Raw genomic sequence first — 24,642 nt, 5'->3', positions numbered from 1 at the left:
TATGTGAAATGACAAAGAAGCAGATAGAATGTTAAAAATAGGTTTTCATAATGTCTCACGGAAGCCTACCATGTTAATCAGGTTGGACTTTGTTATTTTCTTTCTCCCACTTATTAAACAGCTTTACAAATGATGGACTATTTTGAAGTCATCATACAGGAAACAGCAAAGATGAATCATCTGTTAAACTAATCTTACTATATTCATTTGAGAGGAATGTTTGCCAGGAAGCTGTGAGAATTTATTAAGGAGCAGTGGTATTGTGGTATTTTGATATAGTGTCTGTCTGTTAAAATGGAAGAGTACTTCAATTTAGCTTAAAAGTTCAAAAATTGTACACTTTTATAGATAAGATATGAAGGACTAAACTCTTGGAGATGCCCTCCTAACTACTGTCAACCTGGAGTAAAAAAAATAGACAAGGTGACTTTTCAGGTTGGAGAACTCGAAGATGAGTTAATCCTGCTGTAGAAAGTTGTCTGATGTTTAAATTAATTGATTTATTTTAAAATTAGATGTAATGTTTTTGCTTAATCTACTTAACCTTTCTACTCCTGAGAAGCTGCACATGAAAATGTGAAACCATATTTCAGCAGAAAGTAAATTATTTGATTGATTGTAAAATTCAAGATTTTATTGCTTATTTTTCCTTTATCTTTATTTCTTAATCCAATATTATATTTCCCTTTAATTTCTCTTTCTCTACATAATTTGACTGGTTTAAAAACAGAAAGTGCCAGAAATATTCAGTTCAGCCAGTATCTGTGGAGCACAAGCATCATTTCAGTGTAAGCAACAGTAATTCTGTTTCTATAGACAATAGGTGCAGAAGTAGACCATTCGGTCCTTCGAGCCTGCACCGCCATTTTGAGATCATGGCTGATCATCTACTATCAATACCCGGTTCCTGCCTTGTCCCCATATCCCTTGATTCCCCTATCCATAAGATACCTATCTAGCTCCTTCTTGAAAGCATTCAGAGAATTGGCCTCCACTGCCTTCCGAGGCAGTGCATTCCAGACCCCCACAACTCTCTGGGAGAAGTTTTTCCTTAACTCTGTCCTAAATGACCTACCCCTTATTCTCAAACCATGCCCTCTGGTACTGGACTCTCCCAGCATCTGGAACATATTTCCTGCCTCTATCTTGTCCAATCCCTCAATAATCTTATATGTCGCAATCAGATCCCCTCTCAATCTCCTTAATTCCAACGTGTACAAGCCCAGTCTCTCTAACCTCTCTGCATAAGACAGTCCTGACATCCCAGGAATTAACCTTGTGAATCTATGCTGCACTTCCTCTACAGCCAGGATGTCCTTCCTTAACCCTGGAGACCAAAACTGTACACAGTACTCCAGGTGTGGTCTCACCAGGGCCCTGTACAAATGTAAGAGGATTTCCTTGCTCTTGTACTCAATTCCCTTTGTAATAAAGGCCAACATTCCATTAGCCTTCTTCACTGCCTGCTGCACTTGCTCATTCACCTTCAGTGACTGATGAACAAGGACTCCTAGATCTCTTTGTATTTCTCCCTTACCTAACTCTACATCGTTCAGATAATAATCTGCCTTCCTGTTCTTACTCCCAAAGTGGATAACCTCACACTTATTCACATTAAACGTCATCTGCCAAGTATCTGCCCTCTCACCCAGCCTATCCAAGTCACCCTGAATTCTCCTAACATCCTCATTACATGTCACACTGCCACCCAGCTTAGTATCATCAGCAAACATGCTGATGTTATTCTTAATGCCTTCATCTAAATCATTGATGTAAATTGTAAACAGCTGTGGTCCCAATACCGAGCCCTGTGGCACCCCACTAGTCACCACCTGCCATTCCGAGAAACACCCATTCACCGCTACCCTTTGCTTTCTATCTGCCAACCAGTTTTCTACCCATGTCAATGTCTTCCCCCCAATGCCATGAGCTTTGATTTTACCCACCAATCTCCTATGTGGGACCTTATCAAATGCCTTCTGAAAATCGAGGTACACTACATCCACTGGATCTTCCTTGTCTAGCTTCCTGGTTACATCCTCAAAAAACTCCCAATAGATTAGTCAAGCATGATTTACCCTTGGTAAATCCATGCTGGCTCGGCCCAATCCTATCACTGCTATTTAGATATGCCACTATTTCATCTTTAATAATGGACTCTAGCATCTTCCCCACTACTGATGTTAGGCTGACAGGTCGATAGTTCTCTGTTTTCTCCCTCCCTCCTTTCTTAAAAAGTGGGATAACATTAGCCATTCTCCAATCCTCAGGAACTGATCCTGAATCTAAGGAACATTGGAAAATGATTACCAATGCATCCGCAATTTCCAGGGCCACCTCCTTTAGTACCCCAGGATGCAGACCATCTGGACCTGGGGATTTGTCAGCCTTCAGTCCCATCAGTCTACTCATCACCGTTTCCTTCCTAATGTCAATCTGTTTCATTTCCTCTGTTACCCTATGTCTTTGGCCCATCCATACATCTGGGAGATTGCTTGTGTCTTCCTTAGTGAAGACAGATCTAAAGTACTTATTAAATTCTTCTGCCATTTCTCTGTTTCCCATAACAATTTCACCCAATTCATTCTTCAAGGGTCCAACATTGTTCTTAACTATCTTCTTTCTCTTCACATACCTAAAAAAGCTTTTGCTATCCTCCTTTATATTCCTGGCTAGCTTGCGTTCGTACCTCATTTTTTCTCCCTGTATTGCCTTTTTAGTTAAGTTCTGTTGTTCCTTAAAAATTTCCCAATCATCTGTCCTCCCACTCACCTTAGCTCTGTCATACTTCCTTTTTTTTAATGCTATGCAATCTCTGACTTCCTTTGTCAACCACTGTGGCCCCTTTCCCCCCTTTGAATCCTTCCTTCTCTGGGGGATGAACTGATTTTGCACCTTGTGCATTATTCCCAAGAATACCTGCCATTGCTGTTCCACTGTCTTTTCTGCTAGGATATCCGTCCAGTTAACTTTGGCCAGCTCCTCCCTTATGGCTCCATAGTCTCCTTTGTTCAACTGCAACACTGACACCTCCGAGCTGCCCTTATCCTTCTTAAATTGCAGATAAAAACTTATCATATTATGATCACTACCTCCTAATGGCTCCTTTACTTCAAGATCGCTTATCAAATCCTGTTCATTACATAACACTAAATCCAGAATAGCCTTGTCCCTGGTTGGCTCTCGTACAAGCTGTTCCAAGAATGCATCCTGTAGGCACTCTACAAGCTCCCTATCCTGGGGTCCAGCACCAACCTGATTCTCCCAGTTCACCTGCATGTTGAAATCCCCCATAACTACTGTGACATTACCTTTGCCACATGCCAATGTTAACTCCCTATTCAACTTGCACCCAATATCCATGCTACTGTTTGGTGGCCTATAGACAACACCCATTAGGGTCCTTTTGCCCTTACTGTTCCTCAATTCTATCCACAGACTCCACTTCTCCTGATCCTATGTCCCCCCTTGCAAAGGACTGAATCTCATTCCTCACCAACAGGGCCACCCCACCCCCTCTGCCCACATTTCTGTCCCTACGATAGCATGTATACCCTTGTACATTCATTTCCCAGGTCTGATCTCCCTGCAGCCATGTCTCCGTTATCCCAACAACATCATAGTTACCCATTCGCACCTGAGCTTCAAGCTCATCCGCCTTATTTCTGACACTTCATGCATTCAGATTATTGAATTTTTAGCCCATTTCTCCTCTCTCTGTTTGAATCTATTTCCACAGATACTGCCTAATGTGCTGGATAACTACAGCATTTTCTTTCTTTTCAGGTTTCCAAAATTTGTAGTAACTTTTAAAATAGATTGTTTCATTGTTGTTTTTCCTTATTTCTAAAATTTATTTGTTAGATGGATGATGGTGAGACATGGAGTATCATTGTCCCCATTAACTCATATTTCCAGTAACTGAAGTGGCACAGATGTTTTGCAAATTGAAAAGTACATGGTGGAAGAATCCAACAGATAAGCTGTGCTGCAGATACCCTTCTTCAGTCATTCTGGTCTGACCCTTGTGTTTTTCTTTTTCTATAACATTTTTGAAATCTTCTCACAGCTGAGGAAAGATCTAGAAATGTGTTCTGTGTTTTGAAAGCCACTTGATATATGAAAATTGTTATAATCAGGAAATGTCATTGTTGTGGTGGGGGAGAAACTGATTCTTGAAACAATCATTACATTCTTAATTAGAAACGAGAAAATCTGTAGATGCTGGAAATCCAAGCAACACACAAAATGCTGGAGAAACTCAGCACACCAGGCAGCCTGGCCTGAGCTCCTCCAGCATTTTGTGTGTGTTGCTCACATTCTTAATTAGTATTGTTTTACATGTATTGTTATTATAGTTATCTCCTGTCTTCGCTGAGGATAAAGGCAACCAGAAAAGAAAGTTTTTGAAGTGCGGTGAAGGACTAGCAAGATTTTCAAAAATCAAGTCGAGTAATCTTGTAAGAGTCAAAGCTGATAAGGAAAGAAACCTAACCAATCAGGATTCTGTAAGTTTAAAGAAGGCGAATTGTCAACAGATGCAGCGGAAGTTGACACTATTAAGCAAGGAAAACCATAATACTAGCTCTTCCTGGCTTGTCAACAAACCAAAGACAATTAGTAAAGGAAAGAGCAACTCTGCATTGTGTCTTAAAAAAGTAGCTGCCTTAGGAACTTGTAGTGAAGATGCTGTCTTCCAGTCACTTCATCAAACTGAGGAGATAACAGAAGCTTCAGAAGGTCATGTTCACAATGCCCATAAAACTGGAACTATTAATGTGGTTCAGGATTATGAACAAACAAAAAAACAAATCAAACTGGGCAGTGAACTTTTGCATGAACTTGCATCACCATGTAAAGCTGAAAGATTGCAGAAAAAATCAGGAAATATACTTCCCACTTGCCCAATTGATGGAGCCTCAAATGAAATTGAGAACTCATTTGAGATATCATTTCAGAAAAAGGTGGAGAACTGGAATAAGGAAAATGAGAAGGAAATTGTCGAATTGAATGAATTTGAATTTTTGGAGCAGGCAGCTGAAGAGCTTTCCTTCTCTAGTAATTCTTCCTTTGTGTTAAAAATGGCACACCAAGATTGGCAATACAATAAAGATCGTAGATTGTCCTCCACACCAATAAAATTTGCTCAACATAACCAAATGTTTGAAAATTCAAATGACCCAAAAAATAACAGAAATGTGAATGATAGTGATAAAAAGAGCATTTATCTGAAAAGTAATTATGTTGAAGCAGAGGAAAAGTTTACAAGTGTTTTTGACCCACTGATCAGCAATGAAGCTGTAGCTCAAAGTGTTAAATGTGATTCTCAAGAAGATCAGTGTAGTGTTTGTGATACCACTTCAGATTCAAAGGAGGATCTTGATTCTACACTGACAAATGAATCAGAGAAGCAGTCAGTGATTTGTAAAAGTAACAAGGAAGATGATCCTAATTCTGTGTGTGGAAAACAACCAGCAGACAGTCTTAATAAAGATAAGAAAATGGACATTGATCTTGACTTGTCATCTGATGATGATGATGATGATGATGATGTCAAAATGTTGACTGTGATAGAGAATGATAAACTTGATTTGAGCCAGAAAGAAGATTCCTCTCTGTTTACTTCAGAAGGAAACTTGCCACTGCAGCAAGAAAATGTTGAGTTTGATGATGACCAAACATGGACTGACCAAGAAGAAGGTGGATTTAATAAACTTGAAGATATCTCAATAGAACCTGTTCATACTTCTGTATTAGTGACTCAAAAATTCTCTTCTGGTGAAGTTACTGAGGAGAAATGTTTGAGAAGAAAAACTGCTTCTGCCAAGAAAGGAGATGTTGAAGGTGAAAGAAAACTGAACAAGTTTGGAGAACCACCACCTACATCTGATCTAATAGCAAGATTATTTCCTTCACTGAAACCCAAGGCAAAGCCTGCATTGCTTCAAGGGCTGGAACAGAAATCTAAAACTGTGAATGAAAAATCCTTAGGTATGGTACATATGTCTATTTTTATTTTGATATGTTAATTAGCATGTTATCACTGTTTGAGAAACTTGTCAAAAACTATGCCCTTCCAGGCATATCAGATTCAGAGAAAATTTTTTTGATCTTCAACTGTCAAGACTGGATTGAAAAATCATTTCCTAACTGCCACTGGTTTTAAATGTTGCTCATCTTGTTCAATTCCCTTTTAATAGTTAGAGGGAAAATGCTGTTTATTTTGCTTAAGAACTTAATGATCTGTACTCTTTGAGGATACAGTTAGTCAAAGGTGATGGCGTAAGGGATAGAATAAACATTTAAAGCTGTGAATGATAAGCCATTATGTTTATTTGATTATGATTTAATAAGGATCTGCCAGTAATTGAATCTTTATTTTTCTTGATATTCACTGGTTGCAGTTCTTTCAGTCATGTCTCCTAGCAAGTTATTGTTGTATGCATCGAAATAAGCCATTTGGCCAATGGATTTAGGCACCATCTTACATTAATCCCATCTTCCAGTATTTGGCCTGTAGCCTTCTATATCTTGGGTACTCATCTAATCATTTCTCAAATTCTGTCAGGAACTCTACTTCCACCACACTCTCTGGCAGTGCATTCCAGGTATTTGCCATTGAAAACAGTTCCCCTCAATCTCTATCTCAATACCTTAAATCAATGTCCTCTAGTTTTGTTCATTTCTAAAATGGGAAAAGTTTCCTGCTGTCTATTTAACTATATACCTCATAATTTTATATCTCAATAAAGTACCTTCTTAACTTTCTCTCCATTGTCTCATCATTACTTAAATGTTGCATCCTAATCAACATCTTGTTTAATCTTCTCTGCACTTCACCATCACTAACACTTTCTTACAGAGTAGTAACTAGAAATGCATGCAGTAGTTTGACTGAGTACTCTACTATCACTCATCTAAAAGTGAAGAATATGAATGAGGTGAATATAGAAAATAAGACGTGTACAAAATCTGTGCACTCAGAACAGGTTAGAAAGCGTCAAACAAAAGACAGCAGAAACAGATATGTCGAGATGGATAGTTTAAAAACCTAGTATTGCCCATCTTAATCATATCGAGTTGCATGCAGCTTGTATCAGTGTATTGGAAGATGATGAAGGTGAATCCTCTGGGCTGTTAAGAGATTGGGTTGAAAAACGGAGGATACTTTGGATGTGAGATTATTGCTGACTAGTAATGTAGCTTGGCAGTAATCATTATGTCAGCCTTTCCAATTGAAAGCAGCTTTTATTTGGATCTGATTACGATTGCACAGCCAAAATGAACATGTAAGCATAAGGATTAGGAAAATTTCAGAAATTAGCAAAATTTAAAAAATGACAGTACAGCTTTTATAGATATGCACAAAAAAGATTGGTAAAAGCTGATATGGATCTTACACATAATAAGAAGTAATTATGATAGGGAATAATAAAGTAGCAGAGAAATTAAACAAGAATTCTTTGTCTTCTCAGAAGGCAGCTTGGAAAACCTCCAGAATAGTGAAGAATATTGGGTCTAATGAATGGAATGGAAAAAAGTAATTGCAAATCTTATGCAGATAAGTTAGATGGGCTAGATTAGGGGTTCCCAACCTTTTTAGTATTGCAGTGGAGCTTTACTGTTAACTGTGGACCATGGTTGGGAACTTCTGGGCTAGATACATGGTTATTTTTCTCTGGCAGGGATGGTATTGAATTTTTTGATTTCTCTAACCAAGAGGTGATGTTGTTTACCACATTCAATTTGGATACATATTTTAATAAAAAGGATATTGAGAGAGAAAAGATTGGTGCAGGAAGGTGGCAACCATGATTTTATTGAATGGTAGAGCAGAGATGAGTTTGAATGACTTTGGCTATTTTATTCCGCTACAGTCTACAATACTTGGAGCTCAGTTTTGACCATGGAAGATTGCTGGAAAAAAAAAATTTTGCCTTGTGTCGCCAGATATTTCTTTGCCAGAGGCCACAGCTAAGCTATACACATCCATTTTGCTTTTATTCTTCTACAAATTTCAAACTTTTATTTCTTTTCTGCATAGCAAAATGTGTTGGGTCAAATTATTGGAATGAGTTTTACTGAACTTTTATGGAAATATGGGAGACTAAATATATATATATATATATTGTTATAGTACATTGTTGGATGTTGTTGTTTTCTCAACCGTCATTTAAAACAGTGCTGTGTATCTTTGGTTAGTTAAAAGTAACAAAAATCTTAACCAGTCACAAAGGAAATCTACTTTTTATTAGTAACTGTTATGTATATGAGTGATACTATACAACATTTAGCAACATGTATATGTACATAGGAAGATGCCACATGTCTTTACCCTGCTGATTTAAAATTCAGCTTGCAAAAAACATTTGATAGGATTGAAATGGAAATGAAGTTTCCTGCTTGCGTAGGTCACACATTATAGGTCTTTGTCAACATTGAGGTTGAAGTTTTTCAAATTAGACATTGAACATATAAAATTATTAAACACATTGTGCTGCTTGCTAGGTAATGGTATCCAGTCCAAGTTGATGAAGGATAAGCTATTAGAATTGGAATCTGAAATTAACAAATTTCGAGCAGAAAATTCTACACTGGCTAAACTCCGAGATGATAAGGAAAAAGCTATGATGGAATTTAGGTAAGCATACATGGTTCTTTTTAGTGGAAGCACTGAGGCCATCTTTTTCTAAGTCCTAACTGAAATAAAGCTCTTTTGCCATGCTACATCAAAAGTTCAAAGAATTCAAACTAATTTGAATCAATTTGTTACAAGTTCTGTTACATGTGACAAATATAGTACTACTTGACTGGCTAGTGATTGTGTGTCTGATTTTCTTTTGTGATTCCTCTTTAAGAACCCCATTTTTGTTCAGGTCTGCACTTAGAAAGAACTCCACAGGTTAACAGAGGCCCAACGTTTAGGCTGAAATATTTATAACCCTCTTAAAGCTGTGAGTCTACCATGTACAACTTTTGATCTAACGGTTTCCAATATTTATTTATGGAGCTGTAGTGAGAATTTGAAGATGCATTGAACTGATCAAATTAGCCATTATCTTATTGAATGACATAAGATGCTTGGCGCCTGTACAAACTACTGTCCCTATTTCTGGTTACCTTAAGGCCTTTGTTCAACATGGAAATGGGCTGCTGATGAGTTTGTGCTGACCATTAAATATGCACCTACACTAATCCTATGTTACGTTGCTATCAACATAAAGTTACCATCAGGGCAATGTACTTACCAACCTACGCATATGTAGTATTAGAGAGGAAACCAGAGTACACAGAAAGAAGGTGCAAATTTCACAAGATCACTGAACCTGGAATGCTGCAGCTGTGTCGCAGCAGCTGAACCACTTCCATCACTGTCCCATCAACTGTGTCCTTTTGAGCTGCAACCCACTAAACTACCCAAAATTTTGAGATTCAAACTCTGTTTAATAATGAGCTATTGTCAATTCCTCTTTCTTACTTGCGCTACATGATTTTGTATGTTTTAATTTATCATATTCCTGTGAGTCCTATAGTTTTCTGGCAAAGAGAATTTCTTGGTAATCTCTAAATAAGTTCTTGATGTCTGTCACCACCTTTATTTTTATAACCCCAAAATCTCTCTAGTTACTTAATATATTCCATATTTGGACTCACCTTCATTTTTCTCTCTGTTTTACACTTAGTTTTTTTGTGTGGGTTTATTTACCTCTTCCGACCATGCATGTATTGCATGTTATTGCAGGGAAAATAATGTTCTTCTGTTAATAGCTTTATCTTACAGTGGATGGCTTGAAAGTCTAAAGCATGAGTATTTGAATTTTAAAAGCAGATTGACAAGTTTTTTTTTACCATTTATTTTTAATACTATTTATGGCATAAATTTACAGGAAAAGTCCATTCTATGATTCTAATTCGGTGTTAATCCCTAATTAACAAAGCTTAATCCAGAGACAGAGAAGCAGTTTCAGCGACAGGTTACTATCGATGCAATGCTCCTCAGACAGGATGAAGAGGTCAATACGCCCCAATGCCATTAGGCTTTACAATTCAACCGCCAGGACTTAAGAACTTTTTAAAAGCTATTATTAATGCTTTTTGAGATAGTGATTTAGATGCATATCATATTTTTTACTGAGTTAAGTATTGTATGTAATTAGTTTTGCTACAACAAGTGTATGGGACATTGGAAAAAAAAAGTTGAATTTCCCCATGGGGATGAATAAAGTATCTATCTATCTATCTAATCACAAACACAATATTATGAAAAAAGTTACTCAAAAATCCATATTCTAACATGTTTTATAGTTATCAATTATCTTTATGTATAAATACAGTATATAAACTTTTTCCTGTTCTGCCACTGGTCTGGATATTTCTAGACTTGATAAATGAATTTTGAAATGAAAATACCCAAAATGACATTTTAGTCAAGCTTTTATCTAGATGGACTTATAAGAAGACAGTTTAAAAAAAAATTACTAATCATGGGGATCTCGAATGTGGCTCTGACGTTTGTTAGCCTGATCATTTTGTTTAGAGCTATTACTTCAGTATTTTCTGGATGAAAATAATGAAAACACCAATGTGGGTAACATAATTTTTTTTGGCATGATCGTCTCAGAACTGCAATTATGGTACGTAACTCAGAGGATCTGAATAAACTGTTCATGGATAGTAGAATAATTTACTTGAATCCATTCATTCAACTGCATAAAATCAACCATATTCCCCTGCTCTTTCCCTCGTGCTCTATTATTCAAGTTTTTATAATATTTTAAAAGATGCATTGATCACAATTCTCTCAAATTTTGTAAGGAACTTTTAAATAGTAAATTCTTTTTCTTTCTTATAAATCCTTCATTATTTTGCACTAAACTGCTTTTTGCTTTTTCTACTGTAGTGAAAGTAATCTCAAAATATCAATTTTGCTTTTAGTTATGGTCATAATCCTGCACCATATTTCAATGCATGCTATAGTTCCAGTATCCTTCCCAAAATGGGAAGAGCATTTGCACTACATTTGTAGCCCAGCAACTTGTGTAAATATTGTAATTCTCTTTGTTTTTGAAACCTCGTTAAACTTGAATCTTGTTTGCTAACGTTGTGATGCTTTGTGGAGCATGTTACCATAAGATCCAAATCTCTACTATTTGCATTCTAATTCTCATCAAGGTTTATTTGCATATTATCCTTCTGGTCTCGGCGGCATCCCCTGTCTTCCATTTCAATAACACAACTATTTAAAATTCTCATTGTATATCAGTTCCCCTGAAGCCATGCCCTTGCCCTTCTTTGCAACTTTCTCCAGCCCTTGAACAGTTTCTCTAAAAGATCTCTGTAGTCATCCAATTCTGGTCTTTTAAACATCAATGATAGAACATCAAACATGAAACAGTACAGCACAGGAACAGCCCCTTCAGCCTACAATGTTGTGCTGAACCAGGTAAGAAGTGAATTTAAAAAAACAAACTCTAAATTAATTCCTCCTATCTACACGACGTCCATATCCCTTCATCTTCCTCACATTCATGTGCCTATCTAAAAGTCTCTTAAAAGCCTGTAATGTATTCACCTCTACCCGCAAGCCAGGCAGCACATTCCAGGCATCCACCACCTTGCCCCTCACACCCCCTTTAAAACTACCCCACTCCCCTCACCCACCTTCAATACATGTCCTGTGGTATTAGATCCTGGGGAAAAGATACTTCCTTATAATCTTATACCCCTCTATCAGATCTCCCTTCAGCCTCTGCCGCTCCAAAGAAACCAACCCAAGTTTGTCCAGCCTCATGATGGTACAGGGCCTCTCCAAAGTCTCAACATCTTTCCTATAGTGGGGGGACCAGAACTGTATGTAATACTCCAGATGGTGGCCTAACTGGAGTGGTTTTTAATCATGTTGCAACATAATCTCTTGACAAATAAAAGCAAGTATTCCATAAGTATTAACCACCCTATCGACCTGTGTAGCCATTTCCATGGAGCTATGAACTTGGTCCCCAAGATCTCTCTGCTCAGGAACACTGTTAAGGATTTAGTCCTACAGATTAAGGAAACATGTAAAAATGTCATGGAGAATTTCAACTTCCCTAATATAAACTAGGACATTCATAGTGCAAGGGGTTTAGATGGGGCAGTATTTGTTAAGTATATATAGGAGGGCTTCTTAAATCAATACCTCTTCAAAAGTCTCATCTATAACTTCTTCAGCCTCCCAGATGATCCTGAATACATACAACTTCAGCTCCAACTCCTTGACCTGGTCAATCAAGAGCTGAAGTTCGGTGCACTTCCCACAGATGTAATCATCAGGAAAACCGTAAGGAATCCTGAATTCCCACATCTGAAAGGAGGAGCATTCCATGCTGACTAGTTTGCACTAAAAAAAAGGTTGCCTCTTTTTATCTGTGCCTTTGCCTGTTCTCGCAGAAGCCTGTTAGGTCAAAGTTTTCCCATTCCATCACTAGCACACTCTGTCAATGACTGCTCCGCTTGACCCTACCTTCCTTTTATATGTTGCTGACTTTAGGTCTCTGATGCCAGCACAATGTTAAATAGATATATTTTTCACTGTTAATGGTCATATCATTGGTGCCTTAACCTTGGGGTCTGGAACTCCTGTAGTCAACACTTTCTTCTTAACCTCTGTATATGCTCTCTCAAGTTTTTCTTAAAACCTACCTGACGATGCTTTTCATTACCCAACACTTTGTGGACTGGTATCAAATTTAGTTAGATACGACTCATATTAAGCACTTTATGATATTTTGCTGTGTTAAGGGAATTCGCCTACGTTTTTACCAAAATGCTTAATGTAGCACTTCATTGAATTGCATCTTCCATCAGTCAAACCATTCTTCTGAAGTTTTTTTGCTAACTTATGTTTTGTTAGCAGTAAGTTTTGATACTGACCTGTATCCAAATCAGATTGAAAATATTATTAGATCCAGGATTCTTTTCTAAGTAGAACACTTGTGACCTGCCTATATGAAAGCACATTTGTACATTTTGAAGAGTGCTAATGAGCATTTTCAATTCTGACTTCTGGTACTGTTTGTGTGAAGTTTCTATCTTCTCCATGTTATATGGGTATTCTCTGGGTGCTCTGGTTTCCTCCCACATCTCATTGAAGTGTAAGCTGCTAGGTTAATTGGCCGCTCTATATTGCCTCTAGTCTGTACATAAAATCTGGGTTGTTAGTGCTGTAATAGCAATACAATACCGTGTCACTCAAACCTTCTCCACGTTTTGAAAATTTCACAGAGATCCAGATTAAAAATAAGAATCTGGCAAATTAATTTGTAGTATAAGGTTCAAAGTCAGATTTCCATTGACTGTTCTTATCCATTTTGAAGTCTATGATACTAAATTTAAAAAATATGCTGAAGATATTATTTCATTTGTAGGAAAGAAATTGCAGACTTTGAACGTAAGAAAGCTGAGGAGCTGACTCAATTAGAAGAATACAAAAAAGAGGAATTAAAACGACTACAAAAGGAGCGAATGGTTTTTGAAAAATACGCTGTAGTAGCAAGAGCCATTCCGGACAAAAAGGAAAGAGAAGAGATAAAGGTGACATTTTCTCTTTGACATTGTTAACCCTTTGTTGCAAATTCAGATGCACTTTTCAATGTATAGGTTGATTTTACTGAGTTCTGCTTGGTGAATACCCTATGATTTGCCTCTTAAGAAATTTGCAGTAAAAAAAAATTATTTGTCCTCTTCCTTTGATCAGTTTTCTAAGAGCTTAAGTGTATTTGTATTTGCTATATACTGCCAAGTGTAAGGATAGGATTTCCTGTAGAAACCTTGCCCATGAACCAAGAAAAACTATAGAAATTAACTACAGATGGGGGAAATACATTATATTTTACAAACTAACATGATGTCGTGATATCTAAGTATGAATTGGAAAGGGGTCAGACATCAGTAATTAAAAACAAATAAGCAGGCTTTAATGCTACAGTTGTACAGTGCTCTGATTTAGAATTGATGTGGAGTTACGTTGCTTGAAAAAACATCTTTCAAGTCCTGGAGTTTGCAGCCCCCTGGTAGAATAAAGAATGCCGTTATCCAAAAATAAATTAATACCCTTGATTTTAAGAATAACATTTTGACCACATTGGCATTAAGTTACTGGCTTTTATTAAAAAAATAAATGTTTTAAAATGAAATATTTGAGGGGTAGTGGAATTCAGGTAAGTTTTCATTTGAAATCTACTTAAAAGACCCAAGGATGCAAGAATGAAATGGGTTATGAATGATTTAAACACAAGAAAAGTAAATAATGAGCAGGTGTTATTAATAACAAATATGGATTGCTCAATACTTGAAATAATCTTCTGAGAAATGTAGTAGAGTTAAAAATTAACGGCAAAATGGTTAATGGGACATACCTGGATGAATGGTGATCACATAGTGGGCATCTTGTCTGTATTAAATATTTTATATTTACTGGAAGTAAATTTATCAAGTTGTTTAATGACTGCGTGATTTTAAACTATATGCAAAATTGTTTAAATTCAACATCAGGATGATTAGGAATAGCCAGCATGGCTTTGTCAAAAGCAGGTCATGCCTTAATGAGCCTGATTGAATTTTTTGAGGATGTGACTAAACACATTGATGAAGGAAGAGCAGTAGATGTGTATATGGATTTCAGCAAGGCATTTGATAAGATACCCCATGCAAGGCTTATTGAGAAAGTAAGGAGGCATGGGACGTTGCTTTGTCGATCCAGAATTGGCTTGTCCACAGAAGGCAAAGAGTGGTTGTAGACTGGTCATATTCTTCATGGAGGTCGATGACCAGTGGTGTGCCTCAGGGATCTGTTCTGGGACCCCTACTCTTTGTGATTTTTATAAATGACCTGGATGAGGAAGTGGAGGGATGGGTTAATAAATTTGTTGATGACACAAAGGTTGGGGGTGTTGTGGATAGTGTGGAGGGCAGTCAGAGGTTACAGTGGGACATTGATAGGATGCAAAACTGGGCTGAGAAGTGGCAGATGGAGTTCAACTCAGGTAAGTGTGAGGTGGTTTATTTTGGTAGGTCAAATATGATGTCAGAATATAGTAATAATGGTAAGACTCTTGGCAGTGTGGAAGATCAGAGGGATCTTGGGGTCTGAGGCCATAGGACACTCAAAGTTGCTGCGCAGGTTGACTCTGTGGTTAAGAGGGCATATGGTGCATTGGCCTTCATCAATCGTGGGGGTTGAGTTTAGGAGCAGAGAGGTTATGATGCAGCTATATAGGACCTTGGTCAGACCCCACTTGGAGTACTGTGCTCAGTTCTGGTCACCTCACTACTGGAAGGATATGGAAACCATAGAAAGTGTGCAGAGGAGATTTACAAGGATGTTGCCTGGATTGGGGAGCATGCCTTATGAGAATAGGTTGAGTGAAGGTGGTGGAGGTGGATACAATAGGGTCTTTTAAGAGACTCCTGGCTAGATACATGGAGCTTAGAAAAATAGAGGTAACCCTAGGTAATTTCCAAGTTAAGGACATGTTCGGCAACATCTTTGTGAGCTGAAGGGCCTATATTGTGCTGTAGGTTTTCTATGTTCTATAACTTGAGGAATTTGGGACCCAATGTCAGGAAGCCACTTCCACATGGAGTGACCACTTGATGGTCTTAATTATTGGTCTACAACTGTGATATCTAACTGGAAGCTGAAAAATAGTGGAAGTTACATTGTGAAAATGTGTTTTGAGAAGTGTTAATGAGCTTAAATGCCAGCATGGATTAGTAAGGTTCAATGAGTTGTTTCTGTGCTTTGATTTCTACAAATGTTTGTATATAATAATGTTTTGGCTATTATCATGCTCATTCAAAGAACTTCAGAATTATTTTTGTTTTTTTGTGCTTAGGTTCTTAAGCAGCAGATAATAGACTTGCAAGAAGAATTGAAACGGAAGGAATTAAGGTGGTCAAGTACTTACACAAGGCTTCGAAATCAGATCGATGCGCTTACCAAGGAAAATCAAGAGCTTCGAGATGAAGTTAAAGTAATGGAAAGACTTCGATTAGAAACCTGGAAGAAAGCTGAGATGGCAACTGAGAAGAAAACTGAAAACTCACTTCCACAGCTTATGAAAACTGATGGGGTAAGTCCTTTGTAATTTATATTTTTATGTGATGGCAACATTCCTGTAATTACCCAAGGGACATGTGCATCTTGATTTTACAATTGTTATTTGTAATAGATTCCATTAGATGCTAGGAAAAAGGAAACTGATTCCTTGTCCAAAGACAGAAGTGGAGGCAAAAATCCACAAGCATCAGGAAATAAAAGTTCATACAGAATTGAACAGGTAATAAACTTTTTTCAGTTGTTAAGGAGATAGTGGAGTATATTAGTGGAAATTATGTTTGTTTTGGGTTTGGTATGCATCACTCTCACTTACAAATCTTCTACTTATTTGGGCTAGCACTTAGCTCCAAAAAAACAGCAAATGGAACGTGGGCCTCTATTTTAGGAAGGTTGATAAGTGAAAATGATACTTCTGTGGTATGAATGTTTTATTGGATTTTTTGGTATCCTGGTTGGGTTATATGAGAAGGACTCTTTATTGATTTACCATTTTGGTCTTCAGTAATGTGGAGTTAAGACATTTAAATGGAAATGAATATAAATTAAATGTGATATAACTGAATTATGAATAGACCCAATAATGGCCAAGTTTCTCAAATACTTCAGGGCCATTTTTGCCCAGAGAAGGCATGGATATTACTTACCTCTGAATCCATTTCTTTCCTTAGCAATTGTCTGAGACTGAACTAGACATGTAGAGAACTGTTATGTGACCTTACTCAATTCCTGATGAGCTTGTATCTGTATTATATGTTTATTCATGTCAAGCCATGTTTTGCCCATCACCCTTCGACCTGTATTGGTATCCATTTCCCTTTCAATTCAGATTTAACATCCTTTGTTTTCAGATTCCACCAAGAAGCTTATATGTAGTTTTATAGATCAACAAGATATTTGCTCCTCATTCTGGTCTTTGAGTATTCTTAATTCAAATCACTCTATCATTGATGGTTGTAACTTGAGTTGCTCTGGAAGTGCCTCACTAAGATTGCCTTCTTTTAAGATTCAAAGCTTTGTCAACGAATCTTTTGTTTTCATCTTGTATGCCTTTTTAATTTTGTCAATCATGAAAAGCATTTACACTTAATTCTGATATCTAGTTTATCTTAATAGAAAATGAATGTTGATGTCGAAGATCCAGTATTATTTGTGGCTTGGCCATTCCATCAGTTAACAGTTTGAGAACATTCAGGATATTTTCAGCATCTATGGAGAGAGTTAACATTTCAGTTTGATGACTTCCTATATAAATTACAAAAAGATAGAAAGTCAGCACATTTTAAGCTGCAGAAGGGCAGGGAGAACAAAGAGAATGGTTATGATATAGTGAAAGTGTATACAGGTATCTCTGCTTTTCGAAAGTTGGTTTTACACCACTTCTCTTTTACGAAAGACCTACATTAGTACTGATTTTCGCTAACCAAAAGAAATCCGAAGAGGATTTTCGCTTTTACGAAAAAAGGCAAAAAGCGAAAATAGCGTTCGGCGTTTGTTTTGGAACAAGCTCCTTCCCTGGGAACCACACTCAGCATCAAGCCACCATAGCTTTGAACTGTGTCTGTGAGCATCTGTGCTTTATCTCGATTTGTTTTGTGCATCGGTTAGCAAGATGTGTCCTAAGGTATCAGAAAAGCCTAAGAGAGCTCGTAAGGGTGTTACGCTTAGTGTAAAACTGCACATAATTAAGAGTTTCGATCGTGGTGAACACTTCCTGTTGTGTTACATTCACATCCAAGTGGTTGGACTACCCAAGTGATTTTTTTCCCCGAGTACATACGTTAGTCCTTTTGTTGAAATTGATGCAATTACTGATTGCATCAATTTCATCAATACTGATGCAATTGCAAGAGGAAAGGATACGAATCGAAACCGAACGCAATAGCTAATGGCCCGAAAGTGAAAAGTTGTCCAGGAACTGAAGGTGAAGCACTTGTGTGAGATTTTCGCTACGATTGACAGTGCTGCAATGATTGCAGAAAAGTATGACTACATAGGCTGTGTATTTATTATATCATTTCTGCTTTTACTATATGTTAGTGTTATTTTAGGTTTTATGTGTTATTTGGTATGATTTGGTAGGTTATTTTTTGGTCTGGGAACGCTCGAATTTTTCCCATATAAATTAATGGTAATTGTTTTTTCACTTTATGCCATTTTGGCTTACAAACGGTCTCATAGGAACGCTCTACCTTCGGATAGCGGGGGGGAATCCTGTATTCAAATGGTAGTGGTGCAATTGAAGATAGAAATGTGAAGAAATGCAGTTAATATTAAAAATTGATTACCTTTAATCAAAAATGGCAAGGTCTGACAACCTGAAAATCCTGGTTATCTGAAACTCTTGAATTCAGTATTGAATATACTGAGGGTTGTAACATGCCTACTTAGAAAATATAGTGCCATTCCTTAAGCTGCTGATGTGAGGACGGCAGTGTAGAGCTGCATTAGTAGAATACTTGGTGCCCTCTTGTTTGGTGCAGCATTGTCTCACAACACGTGAAGACTGAACAGTCGGGTCAGCAGAAAAAGTAATTGGCTGCAATTTGCTAACATTGCGGACTTGTACGAATCCAGGACAAAGAAGTGGGCAGGAAATTCATTGTGCACGCTACCTACCTTGTAAACTGCTTTTTCCAAAAGCTCCCTTCTGGGAAGTGCTATAGGGCTATTAAAACAAAACAACTTCAGTCCATCTTAATGTTTCTTCCCAGGCAGTTAATCTGATCAACCATTATAGTTAGTTGCCCATCCCCCTCTACCTCAGACACTGCATCATATACACTATAAACTACATTTTATAATGTTGTTTACATTGGAAATACATGCTGGTATTTTTATATTCATGCACATTTTATTCCATATCTGTACTTTAACCTCTAACTTTTTTAATATTCTTTATTCTTTATAATTATTGAATGTTTTTTGTTGCATGTCATTCAAACACACCACAGCAAGTTCCTAATACATACATGTAACAGTATATGGCAAATAAAGTTGATCTTTGGATGTTGATCTGTGCACTGGACTTCATGGAGCTTACAGTAGGAGTAACAAAAATTGAGGAGATGAGCGAATTAATATCATTTCACTGATACTGCTTGTTACTGGAGATTCTACGGAAATCGACTGCCCCACTTCTTTCATTCATAAAATTACTCTTTAAAAGTAGTTCATAATGCTCAGACTATGAAACTGCAAGTTTGCTAAATCTGACATGACTAATCCCAGACAAACTGGTTCAATTAAAGCTACGCATGGGGAGTACAACAGCTTTAGTCTTCAACAATATGACTGCAGTACTTAAACCCTGTGTTCTAGACTAGATGTGTTCAAACTGGCATCTACCATCAGTATGCAAGGGTAATAAGAATAGATCCAACCTTGTCAATAATGACCCTATCAGCATTCCTCTCATCAGTTACATACTGATGTAACAATACTAGAATAGTACAGAGAGATTAATTGTTAGTATATCTTAAATTTAATTCTGATTCTGATATGCTGATTGAGCCACTTTTATAGTATTGATTGTTGTTCATTTAATTTTGGAGTAATAACATGCTGTTTATTATTGCAGTCTTCCCCAAGAAATATTAAAGTAAGCCATGCTGTGAAACTCTCAGCTCCTGGAATGACCAGAAATGGCGCAAAGGAAAGTGAGTTTGGATGAATTAGTCATTTTTATCATGTGCTGTGTTATCAAGATGATCTGTAAAGCCACAACACAACATAGTTGAATTTTAAACTTTAATTTTAAAGAACAAATTCTGAATTCTATGTGCCAAAATGACAACGTTCACTGCTGTTGATATTCAGGCCACATGCTAAGCATTCACCCAGTCTAGTAACAATAGAATATTTTATTGATTTAAATGCTAAAGGTAATTGCTGTGTGTCATCCAAGTTGTACCAACTTTGGGGTGGAGGAATTCCCCCTTGTGTGTTATTTATTTTAAAATAAACTGATGTGAATTGAGCGGGATCTGGGATCAGCCATGATGGTATGGTGTAGCAGGCTTGATGGGCTGAAAGGCCTAATTCTGCTCTTGTGTCTTGTGGCGAAAAGCTAATGAAAGGAACTCTGCAATTTATTTCAAGACTATACCTATGCCGTAGTGCCCAGATTTTGAAAATTGATTAAAAGTCAAACTTCGATGATAGTTTGGTGCTGTGCACGATGCTGTTTACTTTCAACTTTTGGAACTTTATTGTACTACAAAAGAATACAAAAGCCTGGTGGAGAAATGCAGGCAGATTTAATTGGTCTGGAATTCCAGTAAACACCTAAAATGTTTTCAAAGGGAATTGCCCTTCCCCAGATGCTGGAGAATCATTGAACTTGTAGGAATAGCAGTGTTATTGTTTTAATACTACAATAAAAATATAATGACCGTTTTGTTTATTGATGCAGGTTCACTGTCTTTAGTGAATAATGTTGAAAACACTAAAATGAATACTACTGCAGTGCCTGGAATGAATCTTTCAATGTCTTATGAAAATGTTCTAAATGAAGAGCAGGTCTCATCGCCAGCTAGTTCAGTAAGTCTGTAATGAAGTGTTGTATTTAATAAATTATATATAATGCTAAAATTTCAAAGCAACTAAACAGTAATTCTTAGATTGTGGAGCTTTGATACTTTTAAGGAACCAAAATAACATTGTAATTTGATATTGTTCACCTGCACAATCACACAATTGACTTTTTCCAGTGAGTCACCAAACTACTAAGCTTTAAAAATTCCAAGGTAGGTAATTTGGCCTAAGTTGTCCATGGCTGAAGTAGCCGGAGGAATATTGTAATGAGCCATGAGTATTCCAGCTTAGTGATTCAACCCAGTTTTCATCCTGCCTGTTGCTACCTATTTGCAAGCATCAGGGCTTGGGTCTGATTTCCCCTGCCCCCCTTTGATTCTGTCATTCAGGCAGTCAGCCTGTTATCCATATCACTTGCCTAAGTGCCCAGCAGACAGACTATACAACAGCACCAAGCTTCACAGCATTAGCAAAATGTTACACCAACTAAGGAACTCAACTGTTCATTTAATGACTACATTAATTTACCCTATTACATAATTTCCTTTTATGCCACCCATTGACTTCCCAGACCTCTGCTACCTACACTAATCTGCTTTATCCTTTTTTCTCAGTTCTGATGAAGAGCCTCTGGCCAGAAGCATTTATCTGTTTCGCTTTCCACAGATGATGCCTGACCAAAGTCTTTACAGCATTTTCTGTTCTATTTTCAGATTTCATTATATTTGCTGACAATGTCTACCCTTATCTCATTTTCATGTAGCCAGTTCTTTGACTTTCACTTTCTGGGTTTCTCCAGCGCCTTTTGTAGGGGAGAAGGCTTCAACCTGCCCTCACCCCTTTGCCTCCTGGCCTAAACAATCCCCTCCTAACAGACTGCATTCAAATAGATCATCCTTTACAAATTATCCTGGTGGATTTTAGCTTTCCTTCAAATCCCCTTTCAGTATTCTGAAATACCATTCTCTTCACAGCTCTCCAGCCATCTCTAGTCATTCCCTTCCTATGCCACTTTCCCATTCAGCTGCAGGAGATGGAAAATTTAGTTTAGAGCTTTATTTCACTGAGATAATGATTAATATCTAACTCTGTAAACTAGTACACTGCTTGATTTGTTTCGGCTACATTGATGCTCCGGTCACACTTACACTTACATGTAGGTATCACACTCTACTTCTATAGAGAAATCTACTTCTGCTGCATAGTATTCTCCAGGGAATTGGGTGCAAACTCAAGTCTTTCCCGCTGTTATACATTGCTCAATTGGGAGCTTAGCTTGAATCCCAGTACTCCACTAACACACTGCTAGCTATAGTCCTCAGCTCAATGCGCAGAGGTTGCTGTGAAGGACTAGTGGAGAGACTGCTCGTGGCTGTTTCCTGGTTCATTCAGTGAATGAAATCCATTACTGCTTAAATGCAACCTGTTCAAAAAACCTTTGAGCTGCACAAATCATTCAAGGCTTAAAAATAAACAAGTAAATAACACACAAAATGCTGGAGGAGCTCAGCAAGTCAAGCGGCATCTATGGAGGGGAATCAACACTTGACATTTCGGGCCGAAGCCTTTCATCAGGACTGGAAAAGAAGGGGGAAGAAGCCAGGATAAGAAAGTAAGGGGAGGGGGATGAAATATGAAAGTGGGAGATGATAGGTGGAAGAGGTAAAGGGCTGAAAAAGAGAGAATCTGATGGGAGAGGATAGTGGACCATGAAAAAAGGGAAGGAGGAGGGACACAAGAATGGGGAATGGAAAAAGAGAGAAGGGATGGGGAGAAATTACCAGAAGATAGAGATATTGTTCGTGCTGTCAGGTTGAGGCAACTTGGATAGAATGAGGTGTTGCTTCTCCAAGCTGAGTGTGGTCTCATGGCAGTGGAGGAGGACGTGGACTGACAGATTGGAATAGGAATGCGAAGCCAAATTGAAATGGGTGGCCACCAGGAAATCCCACCTTTGCACTGGATGTAGCAAAGGTGCTCAATGAAGCAGTCCACCAATCTATGTTGGGGCTCACAGATGGAGAGGAGACTGCACTGGATGTGCTGACAAACTCCCAGGGGAAGTGTTGCCTTACTTGGAAGGACTGTTTGAGGCCTTAATTGGTGGTGAAGGAGGAGGTTAGGTGCAGGTGTATTACTTGTCATGCTTGCAAGAATAAGTGCCAGGAGGGAGTAATATAACATTTGTTGTAATTTGTGGAAAAATTGAAAACTTCAACCCATGTATACAAATGCTTAATATCAAAGTGCAAAGAATATTTATTTTCACAGTATGTATACTATATACAACCTTGAGATTTGTCTCCTTGCTGGCAGCCACGAGAAAAGAAACCCAATAGAAGGCATCTTTAAAAAAAAAGACCGTCAAACACCCAGTTTGTAGGAAAAAAACCTAAACCATGCAACCAACAAAAATGAGCAAATAACATTCAGAACTAAAGTTCACAAAGGTGAGTCCACAGCGAAGCCAGTTCATCACTGCAGCCGATTCAAAAGCCCATTAGTTGCAGGTCACAGCCTCAGTTCAGTGCAGAGATGAGTACTCCTCATATAGCAGCGAGCTGAGCCCCCACTTCTGGCCTCGACATCCACACCTTTCCATTCCTCGCTCTCTGACCTGGGCCCACCACCTCAATTCAGCCCGTACTTGACCTTTTCAATTCATTCTGGCACTTAAACTGGTCAGACCTTGGAGTCATTCCTTGCTCTCAGAACTGGGCCCTGCTGCTTCAATATGCTGTTAGGCCTGAGCCCCATTGCCTTGATTCAGCCTGTACCCTACCTTTCCAATTCAGTTTAGTGCTTTAATCAATTAAACCTTGGGTCTCTCCTCGCTCTCGAACCCAGATCTGGGCCCTGCCACCTTGACTCTGCCTCACGTCGATTCCGACGCTTCGAATTGCCTCCAAGTCTGCTCGAGCAATGGCCGATGGCTCATTCTCTGCTCTTAGGCCTGGGCTCCACTGCCTCAATTTGGCTCATACACGCCACACTGCAGTCGTCCTGCACCTTCAAGATTTCAGTTCATACCACAAAATGTCAGGTCATGCAGGTAGTTCAAAAGGTTAACTCTGAAAAGGAAGTTGCAGGAGATAGTGATCACAATTCTATCTCCCTTGCCATAGTATTGGAGAGAGACAAGAACAGACAAGTTAGGGAAACATTTAATTGGAGTAAGGGGAACTATGAGGCTATCAGGCAGGAACTTGGAAGCATAAATTGGAAACAGATGTACCGAAGAAATGTGGCATATGTTCAAGGGATATTTGCGTGGGGTTTTGAGTAGGTACGTTCCAATGAGACGTGGAAAGGATGGTAGTGTACAAGATCCATGGTGCACAAAGGCTGTTGTACATCTAGTCAAGAAGAAAAGAAGAGCTTACGAAAGGTTCAAAAAACTAGGTAATGATATGAATGTAGAAGATTATAAGGCTATCAGGAAGGAGCTTAAGAATGAATTTAGGAGAGCCAGAAGGGGCCATGAGAAGATCTTGGCAGAAAGGAGTAAGGAAAATCCCAAGGCATTCTACAAGTATATGAAGAGCAAGAGGATCAAATGTGAGAGAATAGGACCAATTAAGTGTGACAATGGAAGTGTGTGTATGGAACTGGAGGAAATTTTGGAGATACTTAATGAATACTTTGCTTCAGTATTCACTAGGGAAAAGGATCTGGGCGATTGTAGGGATGACTTGCAGTGGACTGGAAAAACTTGAGAATGTAGATATTAAGAAAGAGGATGTGTTGAGCTTTTGGAAAGCATCAAGTTGGATAAGTCACTGGGACCGGACGGGATGTACCCCAGGGTACTGTGGGAAGCGAGGGAGGATCAATGAGGACGGGAGAGGTTCCGGAGGATTGGAGGGTTGCGGATGTTTTTCCCTTATTCAAGAAAGGGGGTAGAGATAGCCCAGGAAATTAGAGACCAGTGAGTCTTACTTTGGTGGTTGGTAAGTTGATGGAGAAGATCCTGGGAGGCAGGAGTTATGAACATTTGGAGAGGCATAATA

General features: G+C 38.2%; 1 protein-coding gene across 2 annotated transcripts in view; it reads left to right on the top strand.

Moving 5' to 3' along the window:
• Nucleotides 1-24,642, top strand: part of cpap (centrosome assembly and centriole elongation protein) — a 48,518-nt gene that overhangs the window by 14,031 nt on the left and 9,845 nt on the right. For both annotated transcript variants that reach the window (XM_073043671.1, XM_073043672.1), the window contains 7 exons: nt 4,359-5,991; nt 8,509-8,641; nt 13,407-13,572; nt 15,876-16,112; nt 16,212-16,319; nt 19,677-19,755; nt 20,511-20,638. In XM_073043671.1, coding sequence (XP_072899772.1) covers nt 4,359-5,991; nt 8,509-8,641; nt 13,407-13,572; nt 15,876-16,112; nt 16,212-16,319; nt 19,677-19,755; nt 20,511-20,638 — 2,484 coding nt within the window. The remainder of the gene's footprint in view (nt 1-4,358; nt 5,992-8,508; nt 8,642-13,406; nt 13,573-15,875; nt 16,113-16,211; nt 16,320-19,676; nt 19,756-20,510; nt 20,639-24,642) is intronic.

Source organism: Hemitrygon akajei, chromosome 4 (genome assembly GCF_048418815.1).
Source record: "Hemitrygon akajei chromosome 4, sHemAka1.3, whole genome shotgun sequence".
NCBI classification, from domain to species: Eukaryota; Metazoa; Chordata; class Chondrichthyes; order Myliobatiformes; family Dasyatidae; genus Hemitrygon; species Hemitrygon akajei.
This window is presented reverse-complemented; position numbering and strand designations above follow the sequence as displayed.